Source organism: Rhinatrema bivittatum, chromosome 7, assembly GCF_901001135.1.
Source record: "Rhinatrema bivittatum chromosome 7, aRhiBiv1.1, whole genome shotgun sequence".
NCBI classification, from domain to species: Eukaryota; Metazoa; Chordata; class Amphibia; order Gymnophiona; family Rhinatrematidae; genus Rhinatrema; species Rhinatrema bivittatum.
In genome coordinates this window covers 33,725,466-33,745,746 of record NC_042621.1, presented here as the reverse complement: position 1 = coordinate 33,745,746, position 20,281 = coordinate 33,725,466, and the positions used below count along the sequence as shown (strand labels likewise).

Sequence of the window (20,281 nt, the reverse complement as noted above, 5' to 3'; positions counted from 1 at the left end):
CATCTGAGTAACCTTTTCTCTTCAACCGATTCCTCTCAAAAGCCATGCCGCGAGACAGAAGTGATCCGCATCCTCCAAACAGATGTGGCCCTGATGGAGGAGCCCCTCGACCCCCTTGAGACGAAGAGGAGCCACCACCGACAACTGGATGAGGTCTGCGAACCACAGACGGCGCGGCCACTCCGGTGCCACCATGATCACGTTGGATGGGTGCAATTCTATGCGCCGCAGAATTTTGCCGATCATTGGCCACGGGGGAAACACGTACAGCAGCACATCCGTCGGCCACGGAAGCACCAACGCGTCGACTCTTTCTGCTCCCCTTTCTCGACGCCGACTGTAAAATCGCGGGGCCTTCGCATTGTGCCACGTGGCCATCAGGTCCATGTGGGGCGTTCCCCACTTCTTGCAAATGAGGAGGAACGCTTCGTCCATCAGCTCCCACTCTCCGGGAACCAGGCGATGACGGCTGAGAAAATCTGCCTGGACGTTGTCGATTTCGGCAATGTGAGACGCTGCGACGTTGCTGAGATGTTGTTCCGACCAGGCCATCAAGAGCTGCGCCTCCTCCGCCACCAGTGGACTTCTCGTCCCCCCTTGGCGATTGATGTAGGCCACTGTGGTTGCGTTGTCCGACAACACTCGGACAGCCTTTCCTCGCACCAGCGGTAGGAAGGCTTGCAGTGCCAGACGGACCGCTCTGGTCTCTAGTCGGTTGATAGACCACTGGGCTTGCGACGCTGACCATAGGCCTTGAACCGACTTTCCTAGACAAACCGCTCCCCAACCGGAGAGACTGGCATCCGTGGTCACCACCGTCCAATTGGGCACCAGAAGGGACACTCCACATGACAGATGACTGGAATCCAGCCACCAGAGCAGGCTGGATCTCGCCTGGCCCTCGAGTGGAAGCGGTAGGTGGAACTCCTCCGAAACCGGCTTCCAGCGGGATAGCAAGGATGACTGCAATGGCCGCAGATGAGCAAACGCCCAGGGAACCAACGCGAGCGTTGAGGCCATAGAACCCAGAACCGTTAGATAATCGCAGACCCACGGGCGGCGGAGAGACAATAACCGCCTCACCTGAGCTTGCAGTTTGCATATCCGTTCGTGAGATAGGAACACCTTGCCTTGTTTCGTGTCGAATACGGCTCCCAGATACTCCAAGGTCTGTGTGGGCGTCAGGTGACTCTTGTTGAAGTTGACTACCCAGCCGAGGGACTGCAAAAGCTGTAGGACCCTGGCCACTGCCAGTCGACACTGATCCTCGGACTTCACCCTAATCAACCAATCATCCAGGTAAGGATGAACCAGGAGGCCTTCCCGGCGTACTGCGCCGCCACCACTACCATTACTTTTGTAAATGTGCGGGGAGCCGTCGCGAGGCCAAACGGGAGTGCCCGAAACTGGTAATGCCGCCCCAGGATGCAGAACCTTAGGAATTGCTGAAACGACGGCTGAATGCCCATGTGAAGGTACGCTTCCGTGAGATCTAGGGAGGCTAGGAATTTGCCTGGACGCACCGAGGCGATCACGGAACGAATAGTCTCCATTTTGAAGTGAGGAACGCAAAGGCATCTGTTTACCCCTTTGAGATCCAGTATTGGTCGCGACGTGCCGTCTTTCTTTGGAACGATGAAGTAAATGGAGTAGCGTCCCTTGCCGTGCTGAGTGACAGGGACGGGGGAAATGGCTCCCAAGCTTTCCAAGCGTCGGATGGTTTCTAGTACCGCCGCCTTCTTCTCGGGAGCCTTGCAGGGTGAGACAAGGAACTTGTCCGCTGGAATGCGAGCAAAATCTAATGCGTAGCCGTGTCTTATCACATTGAGGACCCACTGGTCCGACGTCCCGCTGGCCCATCCCTCGAAAAATAACGTTAACCGCGCCCCGACATTTGGAATGACGTGCTGAGGCCGCGGCGAGGGATGGGCCGACCGCGTTTTATTGCGAAGCCTTGGACCCCGGGCCCGCCGTGGATCCTCCTTGCCTACCGAAACGTTTCCCCCGAAAGGAGTGTTGCCACTGAGGGGTTCGGGAGGGAGGTGTCCTATACGAGGAGCCTGTAGCCCGCTGTGGACGCGATTTCCTGGGACCGCGAAACCGGGACCTGGTAGAACCCATGAAACGCGCCCTGGACCTGTCCTCGGGCAGTTTGAACGCCCTGTTCTCCCCCAGAGAAACCATTAAATCATCCAACTCCTTGCCAAATAACAATTTCCCCTTGAACGGCAGCGCCCCAAGGTGAGCCTTGGATGACCCATCCACCGCCCAGTTGCGCAGCCACAGAAGCCGGCTTGCCGAGACAGCCGCCACCATGGACCTAGCCGACGTACGCAATAGATCGTGGAGAGCATCTGCCCCATACGCTATTGCCGCTTCCAACCTATCTGCTTGGGATGCCTCTTCCGCTGACAGACCCGCATTCGCCTGAAAGACCTGGGCCCAGCGCAGGCTAGCTCGCATAGCAAAATTAGTACAAATGGCAGCCCGCACCCCCAGGGCGGACACCTCAAAGATCTTCTTAAGTTGCACTTCCAGTTTCCTGTCCTGTATGTCCCTGAGGGCCGTTGCTCCCGTAACCGGGATAGTAGACCGCTTCGTCACCGCAGAGACCGCTGAGTCCACTTTCAGGAGTCTGAGAAGTTCCAGCGCGTCCTCAGGCAGCGGATAGAGCTTATCCATGGCTTTGCTGACCTTCAAACCTAATTCCGGGGTATCCCATTCCCGGAACAAAATATCCGTCGACGAAAAATGAAACGGAAAAGCCACCGCCGGTCCCGTGAGACCAAACAGGACCGGATCCATGTTGGCCTCCTGTCGAACAACCACCGGCGGGGCCTCAATTCCCAGCTCCTGCAGGATGGCTGGAATGAGTGGGGACAGTTCCTCCCTGTGAAAAAGCCGGACCACCTTGGGGTCATCCCCCTCCACGGCCTGTGCCCCTTTGGCTGCACCGGGCTGGGTGGAATCGTCCTCCGCCACTTCCTCGGCCCCCCTCAGGGGCTCCTCGGGGGAGTCCGTGTCCACTGCAGAGGAAAATTCCGAGTCCGTCTCCTGTGGGATGCCCCGTGGAGGCCGCTTCCCTCTCGACGGCTCCTGGGAGGGCCCCGCCGCATCCTTGGCCTTCCTCTTCCTCGGGGCGGCTTTGCGGGATGCCCCCCCGGAGACTCCCTTACTGCTGTACTTGCTGCGCTTGCCGCGCTGGTATTTAAGGACTTTGCGCAACAAAAGCGCAAAGTCCGCTGAAAAAGCCCCTGAATCCGAGGAATCGTCCCCAGAATCCTCAGGGGACCGAAATCCCTCCGGGACGACCCCCCCCCCCGCCGGGTTCCGCTGCGGCGAAAGCGCTGGAGGCAAGGCTGAGTCCCCCGCCGCTTCCCGCGCGATTTCGCGGCTGGTAGCCAAGATAGCCGTCACTCCCGCGCTGAGCGGGAAAGGATCCTGAGGCGGTGCAGGCGAGGGTCCACCGCGCGGCGGCGATCGCACAGCTCTGGCCCGGGATCCCCGAGAAGCCCCCGACGAACCTTCTCCCCCCGGGACGCAGGCCGCACAGAGGCCGTCCCGCGAAAGACACGCGCACGCCGAGCCGCAGGCCCGACAGGCCGACCCACGCAGCATGCCGGCGAGCGCGGCGAGGACGGGAGAGACGCGACCTGACTGAAGAAAAAAAACCGAACCAGCGACCTCCCCCCTTGAACGGCGCCCCCCCCTGACAAAACTGGAGCGGCGGCGCGAGGTAAGAGAGAGCCGGCAAACAGTAAAAAAACAAACTTTTTTTTTTTTTTTTTTTTTAATACAAACACTTGTCACTGTCCTCGGTCCTGGAGCCCTGATGCAGCAGGGGTGAGTGAACCGGGCTCCCCGGTGTCACCCCTGGCGCTGCTATTAGATGAGCCAGGTCCTCGACCCTAGCAGCGGCCTCGGCCAGGGGGGGAAGGTCCCCTCAGAACCTCACAACCCCCCTGGGAGGCAGGGCGGACGGGACTACCCTGAACAAAACCAAAGAAAAAATATAAAGAAAAATATAAAGAAAAGCTCAAATAGGCTTAACTAAATACTACCAACAAACCAACCCTGACTAACTACCAGAATCAGGGCAGGCAGGGGCTGTGACCGCACCTGCACCATCTACTGGAGACAGAGTAAGACTGAGGGGGCTGTGACTGCCACAGGGTCATATATTTATTTTATTTATGACTCTCCCCGACAAGTTTTGCTCTGTCTCCATCTACTGGTGCGGAGTCACAACCCTGGTGTCCTGGACTGATCCTGGTACGTACAGGGAACTAAGAGGGCCCTGACTTTTTCGTTCTGGGGTACTGATTCGCAGACATAAGGGGAAAAGCATACAACTGTTTCTACGGCCAAGTCCATGAGCAAAGCACATCAAGCATCTCTATGAATTTTCAAGAAAGCTCATTAAAAATGTTGCTCATCAAAAAAGCTCATCAAAAATGTTGCTAGCTGAAATTTGTATGGGTACCATAAGTTTTGGGGATGACTGCACAGAGCCACAGTTACTGTCCTTAAGAGAAATATGGTGGTAACCTGCACAGAGTGGCAGTTACTACATTATTTATTTATTTATTTATTTATAAAACTTTTAATATACCGACATTCATAGGGCATATCATGCCGGTTTACAAATAACTGAAGCAGGTAGAAAATACAATGAACAAGGGTGGGGGAGAAGGGGAGCAGGCAAGAAAAAGGTGAGAGGTGGGCAGGGGAAGAGCAGCAAGAAAGAATAGGGCAGAAGGAGAGAGAGGAACAATCAACTTGATAAATATAATAAAAGGAACTTAGTTGTAACTGTTTTTAAAATTATAAGTTAAGGCGAAGTACTCATTTACAATAGATCAGTTGTATGATTAATTGTTTGGGGGGGGGAGAGGGAGGCGGGTGTGGGGGGGAGATTAAGGGGTAGGGGGAGTGGGCTAAGGGGGTAAGGGGTGGTTAGGGGGTGAAAGGGAGGGAGACGGCAAAGGAGGGGATAGGGGGTGGGCTAGGTTGAGCTTGCTAGGAAGACTGGATGGAGCATTTGGTCTTTTTCTGTCGTCACTACTATGTTACTATGGTACAAAGACCACGGGCAAAAAATACACAGGGACTTTGACAATTGCCCCCTGGAGTCTGTAAGCTCATTACCAACGGAAACTCCAGAATGAAAGACGGCATACACGCCCTGGCTCCCAAGCAGCGGCACTGCAGTAACAGCAGGTACTTCCCTCACCTGACCTGACCATACCCACCTTTACCCGCAGTAAAGGGGGAGGAAGAAGCAAGCCGATGTTTTGTCTGGGTAAACATGCATTTACCACCCCTAAACTATGAATACAGTACAAAGATTAAGCGTGGAGTCACAGAAGCAGATTCTTGAATATGGGATGTAATAAATAATGCACCCACCAGAACTGGGTAAAAAGATAATATATAATGAAAGAAAATAAAACGAAAACTACAGATTGTAGCAGAATAAAAAAAAAAAGGGAGGGCGCACCGTGATCACTGAATAAAGTGCAATGAGCTGCGCTCGCCCTTCAAACTCACGCACACTAGGTGGCGTTGGCGCTGTGCAGATTTACTGACTTGCGCAGTGGCCTTGTTCTCGTGGTACCGCCATGGCAGAGTCAGGACAGGCTGCTGCTGCTGCAGCAGACTTTGAGCCCGAACAAATCTGTTTAAAGCGCATCAGGCAGGCGGGATTCTTCCCCGTGCCACCAGGTGACCGGGTGAGATCCGTAGCGGGGCGTGACCGGCGGGGGGGGGGGGGGGGGCAGGTGTCGTGTTGCGGGGCATGACGGGTGCCAGCTTCTACTGCATGCTGGGGGGTAGGTTCTCGGTTCTCTTCCATGCTGGGAGGGGCAGGTTCCAAGCCTGCAGTGTTTAGGGTGACCGTTTTATTAGGTTGCTTGCATGGGTTCAACTTGTCGTTACAATAGTTTCCTGAATTAGTTGCAGGTTCTAAATTCTTCCTTACGCTGGGACGGGCAGGTAGGTAGTATTGCTTATTGGGAGTTGCAGGGTTCAGGCCCTGGTGTGTACTGAGTGATAGAGTTCACTGATATTCGGGAAGTCCAGAGATACCGGTGGGTTAATGTTGGAGCTCCTTTGTTCTTTGGTATAGAATAGTTATTGATAGGTGTGTACTAGACAGTATATTTGCTAAAATGATTGTTTATCAACATTGCCCTGTAAGCGTCTTGCAAAAGTCACAGAGTCTTGAATCCCCATTTACCAGAAGTAAATCTCAAATGACCTACATCTCCTCTTAACTTTTCAGTTTAAGGATATGGGAGTGAGGGCAGGAATAGGTACTGGACAGATGAAAAATTCCTGAAAGCTGCTTGCCCTTGCTTCGCAAGGTCTGCCATTGTTCGGCCATTAGGAGCATGTCCTGCACAGGCTTCTGTAACTTTGTATTGTGGCATAACCACATTTCTCCGGTTTCAGCTGGGACGTTGCCGCAGTGTGAAGGAGTTTGAGAAGCTGAATCGTATTGGGGAGGGCACCTATGGCATTGTGTGTAAGTAATACTACCAGCCTCTTCACTGCTGGGGAAGAAGTCTGTAAGATGCCTAGTGTTGTGGTGTTTATATCTAGGAACTAATGAGAAGCTCAAGGAGTGGCCTATTACTTGAAGCACTGGGTTGAGAATGAGGAAAGGCAGGATTCAAATCCATTGGCACTCGTAATCTTGGGCAAGTCAGGTCACCTCTTCATTGCCTCAGGCATGACTTCAGGTGCTATTTAGTAAACATTTTTCCTATAGACATAAAATAGGAGAAAGCTTTTATTTATTTAAAATTATTTATATACTGCATGCTCCAAAGAATCAGTAAATAAACCCCTTAGATTGTAAATCCCCTGGGAACAGGCAAATATCTGCAGCATGTGAGTGTAACCCACTTTGAAGTGGCTGACAAATCACCAACAAATAAAAACAGACTATAAATAACATTTTAATAATAAAAAGTAGAATAAGAACCTTTTCCCAGTTTGGGAAGTTGTTATAGGGCTATGAATGGCACTGTCTTAGCTTCCCCAGAATGTGTGTGCACCTCTCTGTGTAAGAAAGGTATTGAAAAATATAAATGTAGCACTGCCTTGAATCTGCATGATCTTACACAGCAGTAAGAATTCTTCAGAGGAGGAAGGAACACAGTCTAGGTCAAATTGTGAGACACTTCATAACTCACCATACTACTACAGTGAAAGTTTGGATGATAAATGCAACCAGTGCTCCTGTATGGAGTAGACAGTGTGTGCATGTTGCTGGTCTGTTAGAAGCTGAGGGTGTGTGCATTGCTGACTGTGCGTGTCACTGGACCTTCTGTGCATTCCTGGCCTCTGTGCACGGAGCTGACAGTATGTGTGTTGCTGATCCATCTATGGAGCTGACAGTCAGCCCGATCCAGTAAAGTCCGTGGGAGAGCGGACGAACGCCCGCTCTCCCGGCGCGCGCACCGGCCCCTCGCCGGTGCGCGCGATCCAGTATTTAAATGAGGCGACGCGGTGCAAACGAGGAAAAGGAGGCGCTAGGGACACTAGCGCGTCCCTAGCGCCTCCTTTTGGCTTGGAGCGGCGGCTGTCAGCGGGTTTGACAGCCGACGCTCAATTTTGCCGGCGTCGGTTCTCGAGCCCGCTGACAGCCATGGGCTCGGAAACCGGACGCCGGCAAAATTGAGCGTCCGGTTTTCGGCCCGACAGCCGCGGGCCGAATTCAAAATTTTTTTTATTTTTTTTTTTTACTTTTTTTTACTTTTGGGGACCTCCGACTTAATATCGCTATGATATTAAGTCGGAGGGTGCACAGAAAAGCAGTTTTTACTGCTTTTCTGTGCACTTCCCTGGCGCCGGAAGAAATTAGCGCCGACCTTTGGGCGGTGCTAATTTCTTAGAGTAAAATGTGCGGCTTGGCTGCACATTTTACTTACTGGATCGCTCGGGAATACCTAATAGGGCCATCAACATGCATTTGCATGTTGAGGGCGCTATTAGGTGCCGCGGGTGGGCCGCGTGTTTTCCTCCCCTTACTGAATAAGGGGTAAGGGAAAACACGCGTCCAGAGCAGGGTGACAGTGCGCTCCGACGGAGCACACTTTACTGGATCGACCTGAGCGTGTGTTACAACCTGTCTGTATGGAGTTGATGGGCATGTCTCACTGTCCAGCATGAAGCTGACTGCGCATGTTGCTGGTCTGTCTGCATGGTGCTGACAGGGTGTTGATGCTTGGGCTAGCTGAATGCTTCTGACAGTGTATATGTGTCACTGGCGTTTTTGTATAGAGCTGAAGTATGATTGTCGCTGCTTCGTCTGAATAGAGCTGATATTGTGCATTCCTGGCCTATCTGCATGGAGCTGCCTTGTGTGTCACTGACCAGTCTACAGAACTGATTCTGTGTATATATATCACTGGCCTATTTTATATAGAGTTGATGTGTATATATCACTATCAAGCATGAAGCTGACGATATGTGTGTTGCTGCTCTGTCTGTACAGAGCTGACTATGCTTTCCGAGCCTGTCTGTACAGAACTGACAGTGTGCCTGGAGTTGATGGTGTGTTTGTCCTATTAGTAAGTTTTAAATTACTGCTGTACGTTCTCACTTCAGGATATTGTTTTTTGGGGTTTTTTTTTGTAATTTTCTGTTTATTGGGGTTTTTTCCAACATCAATCCAAACAATACATTCTTTTGTGCTTCCCTCAAAATGTCCTCAAGATTCCCCCCACTCTCATACTAACTCTCCATTTACAACACTTATGTCTCTGTCAAGCATTACCAAAAGAGGGAACTGTTGTTTATCCCATTGTTGGAACATTTATTTTCTTAGCGCAGTTAGCTGCTCCAGCCGATAAGTGGCTCATAGTTTCTTTTATAATGATATTTTACTCTGTGGATCCTTCCTTTTCCAATGCACAGCAATTTCACTCGTTGCTCCGTACTTTCCTAGCGTGTAGCAGATGGACTCAGGACCAATGGGTATAGTGTACTCGTGCTAGCAGTTGGAGACGGATCAGATTTCAATCTGACGTCAGCCCCTAGTACATATACCCCTGCAGGAAGTGCAGATCCCCAGTATTTTCCGTCTCCATAGCAGTTAGGAGCTATCTGCATGCTCCTAGAGCGTTGGAACCAAATTTAAAGAAGAAAATTCTACTGAAGACGAGCCCCGCTCTCCTGCGGTGATACCCTTGGGTCCCTCCCCCAGTCGAGATTCCCGAGGTGATTTCCGTGATCCCTCGGAGGTGAGCCTCGGTCTGGCGGCCGAATCGCGGCGGGACCTAGCCCCCAAAGGATCGGGCGCGGCATAGAGGCAGCCTCGGTCCGGCGGCCGAATCGCGGCGAGGATTTATAGCCCCCGAGCGAGAGGAGTTTGGGTGCGGCTGAGAGGCAGCGGGTGCACCCTCAAAAGCGGCGGTGAAGGTAGTTGCCCTCTCCCCCCGCAGCTGGAGACCTCCCTGGTCGAGACCGGGAAGCGCCGAAGATAAGGTAAGGTAGAAATCTTTACTTGTGCCGGTCTCAGAGGATTGAGGATGAGCGCAGGCCATCGGCCGAAGCCAGCGCCACCGGGTTGATTCGCCCTAGCAGGGCCAGACCCCGGCATTTCCAAGGGCCTTCCCACGTGGAGATCCTCCGAGGTAGTCACCATCTTGCCTGCATGGTCGCCGTCGCCATCTTGGCCTTAATTTCGCCGTTCACATCGCCGCCCGGCTGACTTGGGCATGTCTTTAAGGACGGTTCTGTCTTTCTTGCCAAAAGTGGTTTCCTCTTTTCATGTCAACCAATCGGTGGAGCTGCCGGCCTTCATGGACTTAAACCGTTCGGATCCTTTGGCTAGCAACTTGTGGAAGCTTGACGTTTGCAGAGCTTAGTTGCGTTACCTTGAGGTTACCAATGAGTTTCGTGTGACTGACCATCTTTTTGTGCTGTGGAGCGGTCCTAAACGAGGACAGCAGGCGTCCAAAGCTACTATAGCTCGTTGGCTAAAGGAGACTATTTGTTCGGCCTATCTCCTTCATGGTAGATCCCTTCCTACGGATGTGTGCCCACTTTATTAGTTCACAAGCAGCGTCTTGGGCAGAGTGTCAGATGGCATCACCGCAGGAAATTTGCAGGGCGGCTACGTGGAAATCTCTGCATACTTTTGTGAGAAATTACAGATTGGATGTCCAGGCTCCAGTTTCAGGAGGATTTGGAGAGGGAGTGCGTCAAGCGGGCCTCTCCAGATCCCAAACCCAGGTAAGAAAGCTCTGGTATATCCCAGGAGTCTGGACTGATCCGGGTACGTACAGAGAAAGGAAAATTATTTCCTTACCTGATAATTTTCGTTCCTGTAGTACCATGGATCAGTCCAAAGTCCATCAGACACATGGAAGAATGGGAGAGTCCGCTCGGTTCTTATCTATTTCGTTATTTCAGATTAACAGAGATATCTATATATATATATATATATATATATATATATATATATATATATATATATATATATATATATATATATATATATATATATATATAAAATACAAACATAGGCAAATATAAAACATTAGTCTTGCCTCCTTAGTAGAAAATACAAAAGTTCCAGTGCAATAACTTTTCCTCAGGTTAACATATATCCAGATACAGAATTGCCATGTCCCACTCGTTCCTAATAATCCCTCCCTCCCCTCACCATTTCTCAGACTCTCCTCATACTATCAGTTACGCTGTTCCATCTGGGCTAGGTAGTGAATCAGCGGTGTCCACATCCTGTAAAATTTGCATAAGGTGACTCGTCTATGGGCCAATAATTTCTCCATGTAATGTATTTGCCTTAATTTGCCATAGAGCTGCATGAGTGTGGGTGGGTTTGTACATTTCCACTGGGCAGCGATCACCAGTCTGGCAGCAGAAGTAAGATAATAAAACATTTTTTGTTTTTCATCATCTAAATCTGAATAAGGGAGTCCAAGTAATCAGTACTCCGCTTGTAAGGGAACCTGAACTCCCCACACTTTATCCACTAATCCTTGACAAGCACTCCAAAACCCCTGCAGCTTGGGACATTGCCACCACATATGCCAATAGGTACCTCTCTGGGAACACTGTCGCCAGCAATTAGGTGAGCGGTCTGGGCACCATTTGGCCATTCACCGGGGAATAGTGCCAGCGATTTAAAAAAAAATAAAAAAAAATTGTATCTATTCTCCATCATGGATGCGGACATTGAAAATTGGCCTAACTCCTGAAAACACTCCTCCCAGTTGTTGTGGTCCCAGTGAGGGCCCAAGTCCCGATCCTAAGCCAACAGATGGGTTGCTCTCCCATCCGTGTTGTGTATCAATAACTGGTAAAGCTTAGAAATCCCTTTTCGAAAGTGTTGTGCCTGAAGGCAATACCCTTCAAACATCGAACGTGGACTGGATAAATCAGAACCGGGCCCTGGGGATCCCAAAAAGTGTCACAGCTGAGCATATGCTAAAAAATCAGTGGTAGGTATCTGAAACTTGTCCTGTAATTCTCTAAAGGGAACCATCCCTTGGCATCAAACCTGTCCTAAATGTGTTAACCCCCGGGATTCCCAGCGTTTAAACGTTAGGTTTTTCTGCCCCTCAACGAAATCCCGAAGGTATCTGATGGGGGACATGGCAGAGTAATGTTTGCTGCCTATCAATTTGGTTTTTCTATTTTTTCCAGACCATCAGAGAGGCCTGGATACTTAAAGGAAAGGTTTTAAATTCCCTGGGGGTGCTGGACATTGGCCAAAATAGAGCCAGGATGGGCGTACCCCCTATCTTTTGACTCTCGATCCCCACCCATTGTTTAGGCGATTGTAAATCATGGCTATCGACAATGAATTTTAACTGGGCTGCGTCATAATAGTGTACTAGGGAGGGCAGTTCCAAGCCTTCGTCTCTATGGGTTTGGCTGAGAATCAAACGGGAGACCCTTGGGGGCCTCCTGCGCCATATAAAAGCAAACAATTTACGCTGAAGAGGCCTCAGGTCCACAACAGGAAAGGGACATGGCAGAACCTGAAAAAGATAGCCAAGTTTTGGTAGAAGATTCATCTTAATCGCGGCCATTCTGCCAAACCATGAAAAAGGTAGACATTCCCATCTATCTATATCCCCCATCAAGTTGCGAATTAAAGGTTTATAATTTAGAGATACTAATTAAGAAGAATCCAAACTAAGATTCTCCCCCAGATACCGTATAGGACCGGAGGTCCACCGGAATAGGAGCTCACTCTTACCTTGCCGTAGCAGGTTCTCAATAAAATGCACAGGGAGAATTTCCGATTTATTGAGATTAACCTGAAATCCTGACACTCTTCCATATTGGGCCAGCATAGATACGACCCTATACATGGAAGTCATAGGCTGAGAGAGAGACAAGATAACATCATCGGCATAGAGAGTAATTTTATGTGTTTCTTTGCCAGACTGGATCCCATACACCTCTTTCCCTCCTAATCCACTCCGCCAAGGGTTCCAGGCTAAGAACAAAGAGGAGCGGCGAGAGAGGGCAGCCCTGCCTTGTGCCCCTCCGAATTTGAAAAGGCGCTGAATAGCCATGATTTATCTTAATACATGCGGACGGCTCACAATAGAGCGCCTGAATCCAAACTGCGAAGCGGCCACCCAGACCCATCTTCCGCAAAACAGCAAATAGATAAGGCCAATAAATTCTATCAAACGCTTTTTCAGCATCTAGGTTCATAAAGACCACTAGGGTGTTAGTGGATTTAGCTATATGTATTAAGTCTATTATCTTTTGAATATTATCAGATGTCGCTCTACCCGGTAGAAAGCCTGCTTGATCAGCATGGATAAGTGTCCCTATATAACCACTCAATCGAAACGCTAGAATTTTGGCCAGGATTTTTAAATCAACATTTATGAGTGAGAGAGGTCGGTAGGAGGCACAGCTATTTAGGGTCTTTTCCTGGTTTGGGAATAAGTGTAATCTCCGCCATATTCCTGTGTGGTAGGAAGGTTCCCCTTCCCTCAATTTATTAAACATGGCTACTAATGGGCCCCGTAGTAAGTCTCTGAATTTTTTGTAAAAGAGGCGTGAACCCATCTAAGCCTGGTGACTTCCCGGACTTTAAGTCCTTGATAGCCCAATCGACCTCAAATAGGGATATCTGTTTGTCTAATTGGCGTTGGCCCTCCCCTGACAGCTCTGGTGAGGGATGGGCTCAAAAAAAGTCGCAATATCTTCCTTGGACGGAGTCACCTCCGGCTGATATAACTCCTCATAGAACTCTAGAAACCGGGCCCTGATCTCTGGTTGTTGCAGTAGCATCATTCCCTGTTTAACCTTAATGCGATATATCATTTCTGTATTTCGTTTTATCTGTAGGCATCTGGCCAAAGGTTTGCTATGCTCGTTGCCAAATTCATAGTGCCGCTGTTTAAGGAGATCTAAGGAAAAGGCAATGTCCGCCACATCTAGGGCTGCAATCTCCTCCCGCTTTTGAGTTACTAATCGAACTGGAAAGAACCCCGGATTCCCCTTATGACGTCATTCTATATCCCTCAACTCTTGTAATAGAGTTGCTTTCTTGGCCCGTTTCTGCTTTTTATGATATTTATTTATTTATTTTATTTATTTAAGGTTTTTATATACCGGCAATAATGAAAACATATCTTGCTGGTTTACATAAAACGGGAGTGCAGTATATACATCAAACTAGAACTGTGGTGACCGAAGGTGCAGTTACATTTAACAAGGGTGCAGAACTTGGAGAAAGGAGGAAGAGAGAGGAAAGAATAGAAATGGTTAAACAATATACAAATTAAATGCTATATACAAAAGGCATGGTTAATGGCTGAGTGTTTTGAGGAGTCATTAGAATGTGTCATTAGATTGTGTCTGGGAAAGCTTGCTTGAATAACCAAGTCTTAAGTCTTTTCCTAAAAGTTAGGAGGCAGGACTCCTGTCTGAGATCTGTAGGAATGGAGTTCCACAGGAGGGGGCCAGCTGTGGAGGTGGCACGATCTCTTAGGGTAATGTGTCTGGTCGTTTTCGCGGGGGGTACTCTGTAAACATCTCTGGTAGGTCTTGTCGAGTTGTATACTTGGAGAGGGATTTGTAGATCGAGGATGGTGAGTTGATGTATAGTTTTGTAAATGACAGATATGGCTTTGTACATGATACGGAAGTGTACAGGTAACCAATGAAGCTCTTTCAGGATGGGAGATATGTGGTCTCTTTTCCTTGCACCTGTCAGTAGTCGGGCTGCTGAATTTTGAACCATCTGTAGTGGTTTGGAGTAGGATGACGGCAGACCTAGCAATAGAGAATTGCAATAGTCTAATTTCGAAAAAATGACTGCTTGGATGATCGTTCTGAAGTCTTGAGCATGGAAAAGAGGTCTTATCCTTTTCAGGACCTGGAGTTTATAGAAGCAGTCTTTGGTTGTTTTGTTGATGTGCTTTGTTGAAGTTTAGCCGGTTGTCTATCACTCCTAAGTCTCTAACTTGTGTGGTAGGAAGATTGGTAGGAAGAGTAATGTTAGAGATGTTGTTCTCAGGAGAGATGAGTAGGATTTCTGTCTTGGAGGAATTTAAGATGAGGTGTAGGCTGTTGAGTAGTTGTTTGATTTTTTGGTGGCATGATTCCCAGTAGTCAAGAGTTTTAGAGTATGTGTCTTTGATGTCTTTGATAGGGGGCTATACTAATAAAATGGCCTTGGGGGACCGCCTTCAAGCCCTCCCATTGTGCAATAGGGGAGACCTCTTGGTCCCCATTAGGGAGAAGATAGGTTTCAATCACTTCCGTGATACGATCAAAATATTGTGCCTCATGCAGTAATGAATCATTGAGCCTCCAGAATTTCCTTCCACTATCTGCTGATGTCAGATTCACCGTCCAACTAACTGGGACATGGTCTGACCATGTGATAGGCTCGATATCTACCCTGGATGTAACTCCCACAAGATCCTTAGTTATGAGAAAATAATCAATTCTGGTATATGAGTTGTGGGCATGTGAATAAAAGGAATAATTTCGACTGTGGGGAAAATACAGCCTCCAAATATCTACCACATTGCTAGTCTTCATAAAACGTTTCATGGCCTTGCGTGCTCCGTGTGACCTGAAGTGATCTGTGCAGAAATATCTAGGGATGGGGAGAAGGCGATATTAAAATCTCCCACCACAATTATATGCTGCCCAGGAAAGTTTTTGGTCTGGTTTAGTACTTCTTCTAAAGTCTGTCTTTGCTGAGTGGGTCTGCAATAAACATTCACTAAAACCAATTCCCAATTATGAATTATGACTTTAAGTAGGAGAAAACAGCCCTGAGGGTCTGCCTATGACTGAGAGACTTGTACCAATAATCCCTGTGCAAAGAGGATTCCCACTCCATTATATCTTTTGCCGCGCTGCAGTAGCCCGGTCGCCGCACCCGTGCTCTCCGGCACAGACCTACCATGGTTGGGGTGCTCCGGGCTCGGGAATCCCTCCTAGCTGCCCGCCGCCACGTCTTTGGGCCCTCCTTCGCCTCGACTCGGCCCCTGCCGGCCGCCTCGCCACCCCGAGGCCTCCTGTGGATCCCGAAGGCCGCCTGAGACCACCCTCCCGCAGCCGACCGCATCATCCAGCGACACAACGTCATCCTGCAGGGCCTGACAGTCCCTACAAAAGTAAGCGCTGCCCGCCGAGCCCTCCTTTGCCGCGCTGCAGTAGCCCGGTCGCTGCACCCGTGCTCTCCGGCACAGACCTACCAGGGTCGGGGTGCTCCGGGCTCGGAAATCCCTCCTAGCTGCCCGCCACCACATCTTCGGGCCCTCCTTCGCCTCGACTTGGCCCCTGCTGGCCGCCTCGCCACCCCGAGGCCTCCTGTGGATCCCGAAGGCCGCCTGAGACCGCCCTCCCGTAGCTGACCGCATCATCCAGCAACACGACGTCATCCTGCACGGTCTGACAGTCCCTACAAAAGTAAGCGCTGCCCGCCGGCGTCGCACGCCCGAAGGAGCGCGACCTAAGGGGCATGCCCCTTAGTGCGCCCCTTTGAGCCACGCCTTAGACCTCTCAGCAACAACCTTCGAGCCATTTCCACCTTCCTGGACCTTGCAAACCCGCCAACCTCGCAAACCTTCAACCCCACAAGTGCACACGCAGCTGTCGGATAGATTGACTATCTCCCTATGGGCTCGCTCCGGTCCAACGGGCCTCTCTCAACCTCTGTAAGCTAACAGGCCCTGCACCTCATTGGCTTTCCTTTGTCGGGTGGATCACCTGTGGACTTCTCACTAACCCCACCACGTGAACTACATATCTGTTCTATTGACTATTATATATTGGTACTACTACATATTGGGACATATTTGTAATACATAGTGAAACCATTACCTATTCATGTGAAATGTGCCATTTGTCTATCCCCATTACATACCACCCCCACCTGCGTAAAACCTTCCCTTCACAATCACACTCCCCTATATCCTGGAAATCGTTAGTCCCGATCATGATCTCACCCTTCACCCAATTTCTAGGTCTAACCACCTTAGCCATAACCCTTATCAATGTACAATCTATACTCAAAAAAAGCTCTCATCCTCCACGACTTGCTCTCAGATGACAATCCCGACTTATGCGCCATTACAGAATCGTGGCTAAAGGCTTCAGACCATGTCTTCCTTAACCAGCTACCTCTCCAAACCTATGACATCTTCTCAATCCCCAGACCCAAGAAAAGAGGTGGAGGGTTACTCTTGGCCGCTAAAAAACACCTCAACCTCAAACTGCAACCCTCTTCCCCCCCCCTCCCAGACTGGAAATTGGGTTATTTAAATCCACCCGCCCTGCAGGTCTGCCTCATCTATGCCCCCCCTGGCCTTCTTGAGCATGACACTTCTCCCCTCATTGAGTTTCTCATAGACAACCTTAAGACTGACATCCCTGCAGTTATTCTCGGAGACTTCAATCTCCATATGGATACTAGCCCTGCAATGCCTGCCTGTGAAGCCCTCCTGGTCTCCCTCACAGCCCTTGGCTTCAAACAGACGATCATCACACCTATGCACAAAGCAGGTCACACCCTTGACCTACTCTTTGTCAGTTCCCTCATTTCAGTTCCCAACATCCCTGTAGCCACCCCTGTCCCCTGGTCCGACCACTTCATCATTAATGCTATTGGTACTCTCAACACCTCCACCAGTGCATCACAAACACAGAAAAAAACGATCTCATTCCGTAAACCCTGCTCCCCTGAGGCCATATCCCTAGCGATTGAAAAAGCAACCGTGAACCTGGACCTAGCTAGTCCTGACGCAGCCCTTCACTCTTGGAACAACATCACCAGCTCCATAGCCGAGGAACTATGCCCCCGATCCACAAAGAAATCCCCCCTCTTGCAGACAGATAAGAAACCATGGTACAACAATGATCTAAAAAAGCTAAAGCAGGCCCTCAGATCGAAAGAACGTATCTGGCGCCGGCTACCCACCCCCTCGCATAAAACAGAATACAAACACACCCTCCACAACTACCGTCAAGCTACCCTCAAAGCTAAACGAGACTTCTATTCATCCAGAATCCATGACTATCAGTTCAACTCCAGCGCTCTCTTTTCCTATGTTGCTGACCTTACAAAGCCCCCCCTCCCCACCCCCCATGAAATAAACACCAAGGAAAAATGTGAAGAGCTCACAAAGTATTTCCACGACAAAATCTCTAACATTATCAAGCACTTCCCCCCCCCCCCCAGGCCCGTCCCCACCCCTTTACTCCCTAACCATAATGGTTTCAAGCTGCAATCCCTGGACCCTATATCCACCTCAGAGATAGAGTCCATCCTAAAAAAGATAAAACCAGCCTCACACATTGCAGACACAATCTCCGCGAAAACCCTCCTCTCCATTCCCACCACCATTGCTAAATCCCTGGCTGACATAATAAACTGCTTGCCGTCATCCGGCAAAGTCCCAGACCCCTTCAAACTAGCAGTTGTCAAGCCCCTCCTCAAAAAACCTATCCTCAACCCCTCTGACCCAGCAAACCTTCGACCTATATCTAACCTGCCCCACCTCGCTAAAGTACTCGAGAAGGTAGTCAATTCTCAACTCTCTGACTTCCTCGAGGACCACCACATCCTACATCCATCCCAATTTGGCTTCTGTAAGGGTCATAATACTGAAAATCTCCTGCTAGCAATCACCAACACCATCCTCATAGGCATGGGCCAAGGGAAATCTTTTCTCCTTGCTATCCTTGATATCTCAGCAGCCTTCGACACGGTTAATCATCAAATCCTACTTTCCTTGCTAGCAGAAATAGGTATCTCCGGCACAGCATTATCATGGTTCTCCTCCTACCTCTCCCACAGAGAATACCTAGTAAAAATCGACAAAGCCGAATCTGCGCGCATTCCTCTCATGCAAGGTGTTCCCCAGGGGTCCTCACTCTCATCTACCCTCTTCAATATTTATATACTGCCCCTTTGCCACCTTCTCTCTGACCTAGGCTTGAACTTCTTCCTGTACGCCGATGACGTGCAAATTCTCATCCCCATCCAAAATATGCTCAAAGAAACCCTCCAACTCTGGGATTCCTGCCTAACCTCCATCAACTCGCTATTATCCAACCTCCACCTTGCTCTAAATGCAGCTAAAACTGAGATACTCATATCTAATCAACCTGAACACACACCCCCTACCAACATCCCCTGCTCCTCCTCTTCCCTCTCCCCATCCCCCCTCTGTGAGAGACCTGGGTATCAAACTGGACCAGCACCTCAACTTCAAAGCTCATATTAAGTCCCTGCTAAAGGGGGGGCTTTTACAAACTCCACATTCTTAAAAAGCTTAAGCCATTGCGCCACACTCAAGATTTCCGCCTAGTCTTGCAGACCACCATACTCTTCAAAATGGACTACTGCAACTCCCTTCTCCTTGGCCTCCCAGACTCGACCATTAAACCTTTACAAATCCTACAGAACGCCATGGCGAGAATCTTAACAGACACCCGTAGAAGAGACCACATCACCCCGATACTTAAGGACCTGCACTGGCTACCCATCTCCTTCCGTATACAGTATAAAACTCTTACCACCTTTCACAACCTGCTTTATAAAAACAGCCCCTGGCTCAAAGATTCGCCTCATTTCCTCGTAACCAATCGTCCAACCAGATCCTCCCTTGCAGGCACCCTGCATGCTCCCTCCCTCAAAATCGCTCACCTCACCACCACTAGAGAAAGGACTTTCACTATCGCAGGCCCTACCCTCTGGAACTCACTTCCACCCATCTCTGTCGTGAACCCTGCCTGCCCACCTTCAAAAAAGGCATCAAGACCTGGCGGTTCAGAAAGGCTTACCCTGACACTAACCAAACCTAGACACCCTCCCACGCTCCCCGCCCACTCCTTTCCGCTCTACGTATCCCTGAATCAAGCCGCTGAACCCGTTGCCCACCCTCCCTCCCATCCTATTTTCCCCCTAACCTGTAGCAATATTACGATATGTTGTAAATAAGTTCCTCTCTGCATTTATGGTTGGTTTTCTCTCTCTCGCTCTACCTGCATTTCTCTCTTTCCTCTCCTATCTCCCCTACCCCTCTCCCTTTTCTCGCCTGCTCCCATCCCTTGCACCCTGTTCATTGTAATTCCTCCTTCTTTGAGTTATTTGTAAACCGGCGTGATGTGTCCTACGAACGTCGGTATATTAAAAGCTGTTAAATATCTCCTTTGATTTGTGGCTGGAGCATAGTATTGAAGTGGATACCGCTTTGAGACCATAACTCTTTCATGACAGCAACGGAGGGTGAGTTTCCTGGAGGAAAACTACCAATACAGAAAGTCTTGTTAGCTCCTTAAACAATAGCTGCCGTTTAAACGGGGAGTTTAACCCTTTAACATTTAAACGTAATGCATAGTACCTCACCCATAGACATAGTTAACACCCAAGCCCAGCATAGCCCAAATAAGAAATTCTAAGGCACATTGTAGCTCTAAACATTTCCTCTGAGGCTCATTCCCACCTCTGAGTTGTCCCGCTGTTGTGCGTCCCCCTAAACCCCTAGATTTGTCAACAGAGTATGGACCGTTTAGTCACGCTTGTCCCCCCTCCCCTTTACCCTCCCCTCGGATTCAATCACCCACCAGGTGGATAAGAACATAAGAAATTGCCATGCTGGGTCAGACCAAGAGTCCATCAAGCCCAGCATCCTGTTTCCAACAGAGGCCAAACCAGGCCACAAGAACCTGGAAATTACCCAAACACTAAGATCATCCCATGCTACTGATGCAATTAATAGCAGTGGCTAGTCCCTAAGTAAATTTGATT

At 49.5% G+C, this 20,281-nt stretch overlaps 1 protein-coding gene across 5 annotated transcripts in view; it reads left to right on the top strand.

The window, feature by feature from the left end:
* The first annotated feature begins 5,582 nt into the window (after window positions 1-5,582).
* The window catches only part of CDK10 (cyclin dependent kinase 10), a 59,075-nt gene continuing 44,376 nt past the window's right edge, over window positions 5,583-20,281 (top strand). For 3 of the 5 annotated variants that reach the window (XR_003857677.1, XM_029608220.1, XM_029608219.1), the window contains exons 1-2: window positions 5,583-5,732; window positions 6,454-6,526. Coding sequence is in view for 2 of the 5 variants with exons in the window: in XM_029608220.1 (XP_029464080.1) it covers window positions 5,622-5,732; window positions 6,454-6,526 (184 nt within the window). In the remaining 3 variants the exon portion in view is untranslated. Of the gene's footprint in view, window positions 5,733-5,855; window positions 5,995-6,453; window positions 6,527-20,281 lie in introns of those variants that run through there. The other 2 variants (XM_029608222.1, XM_029608221.1) reach the window with 2 other exon arrangements.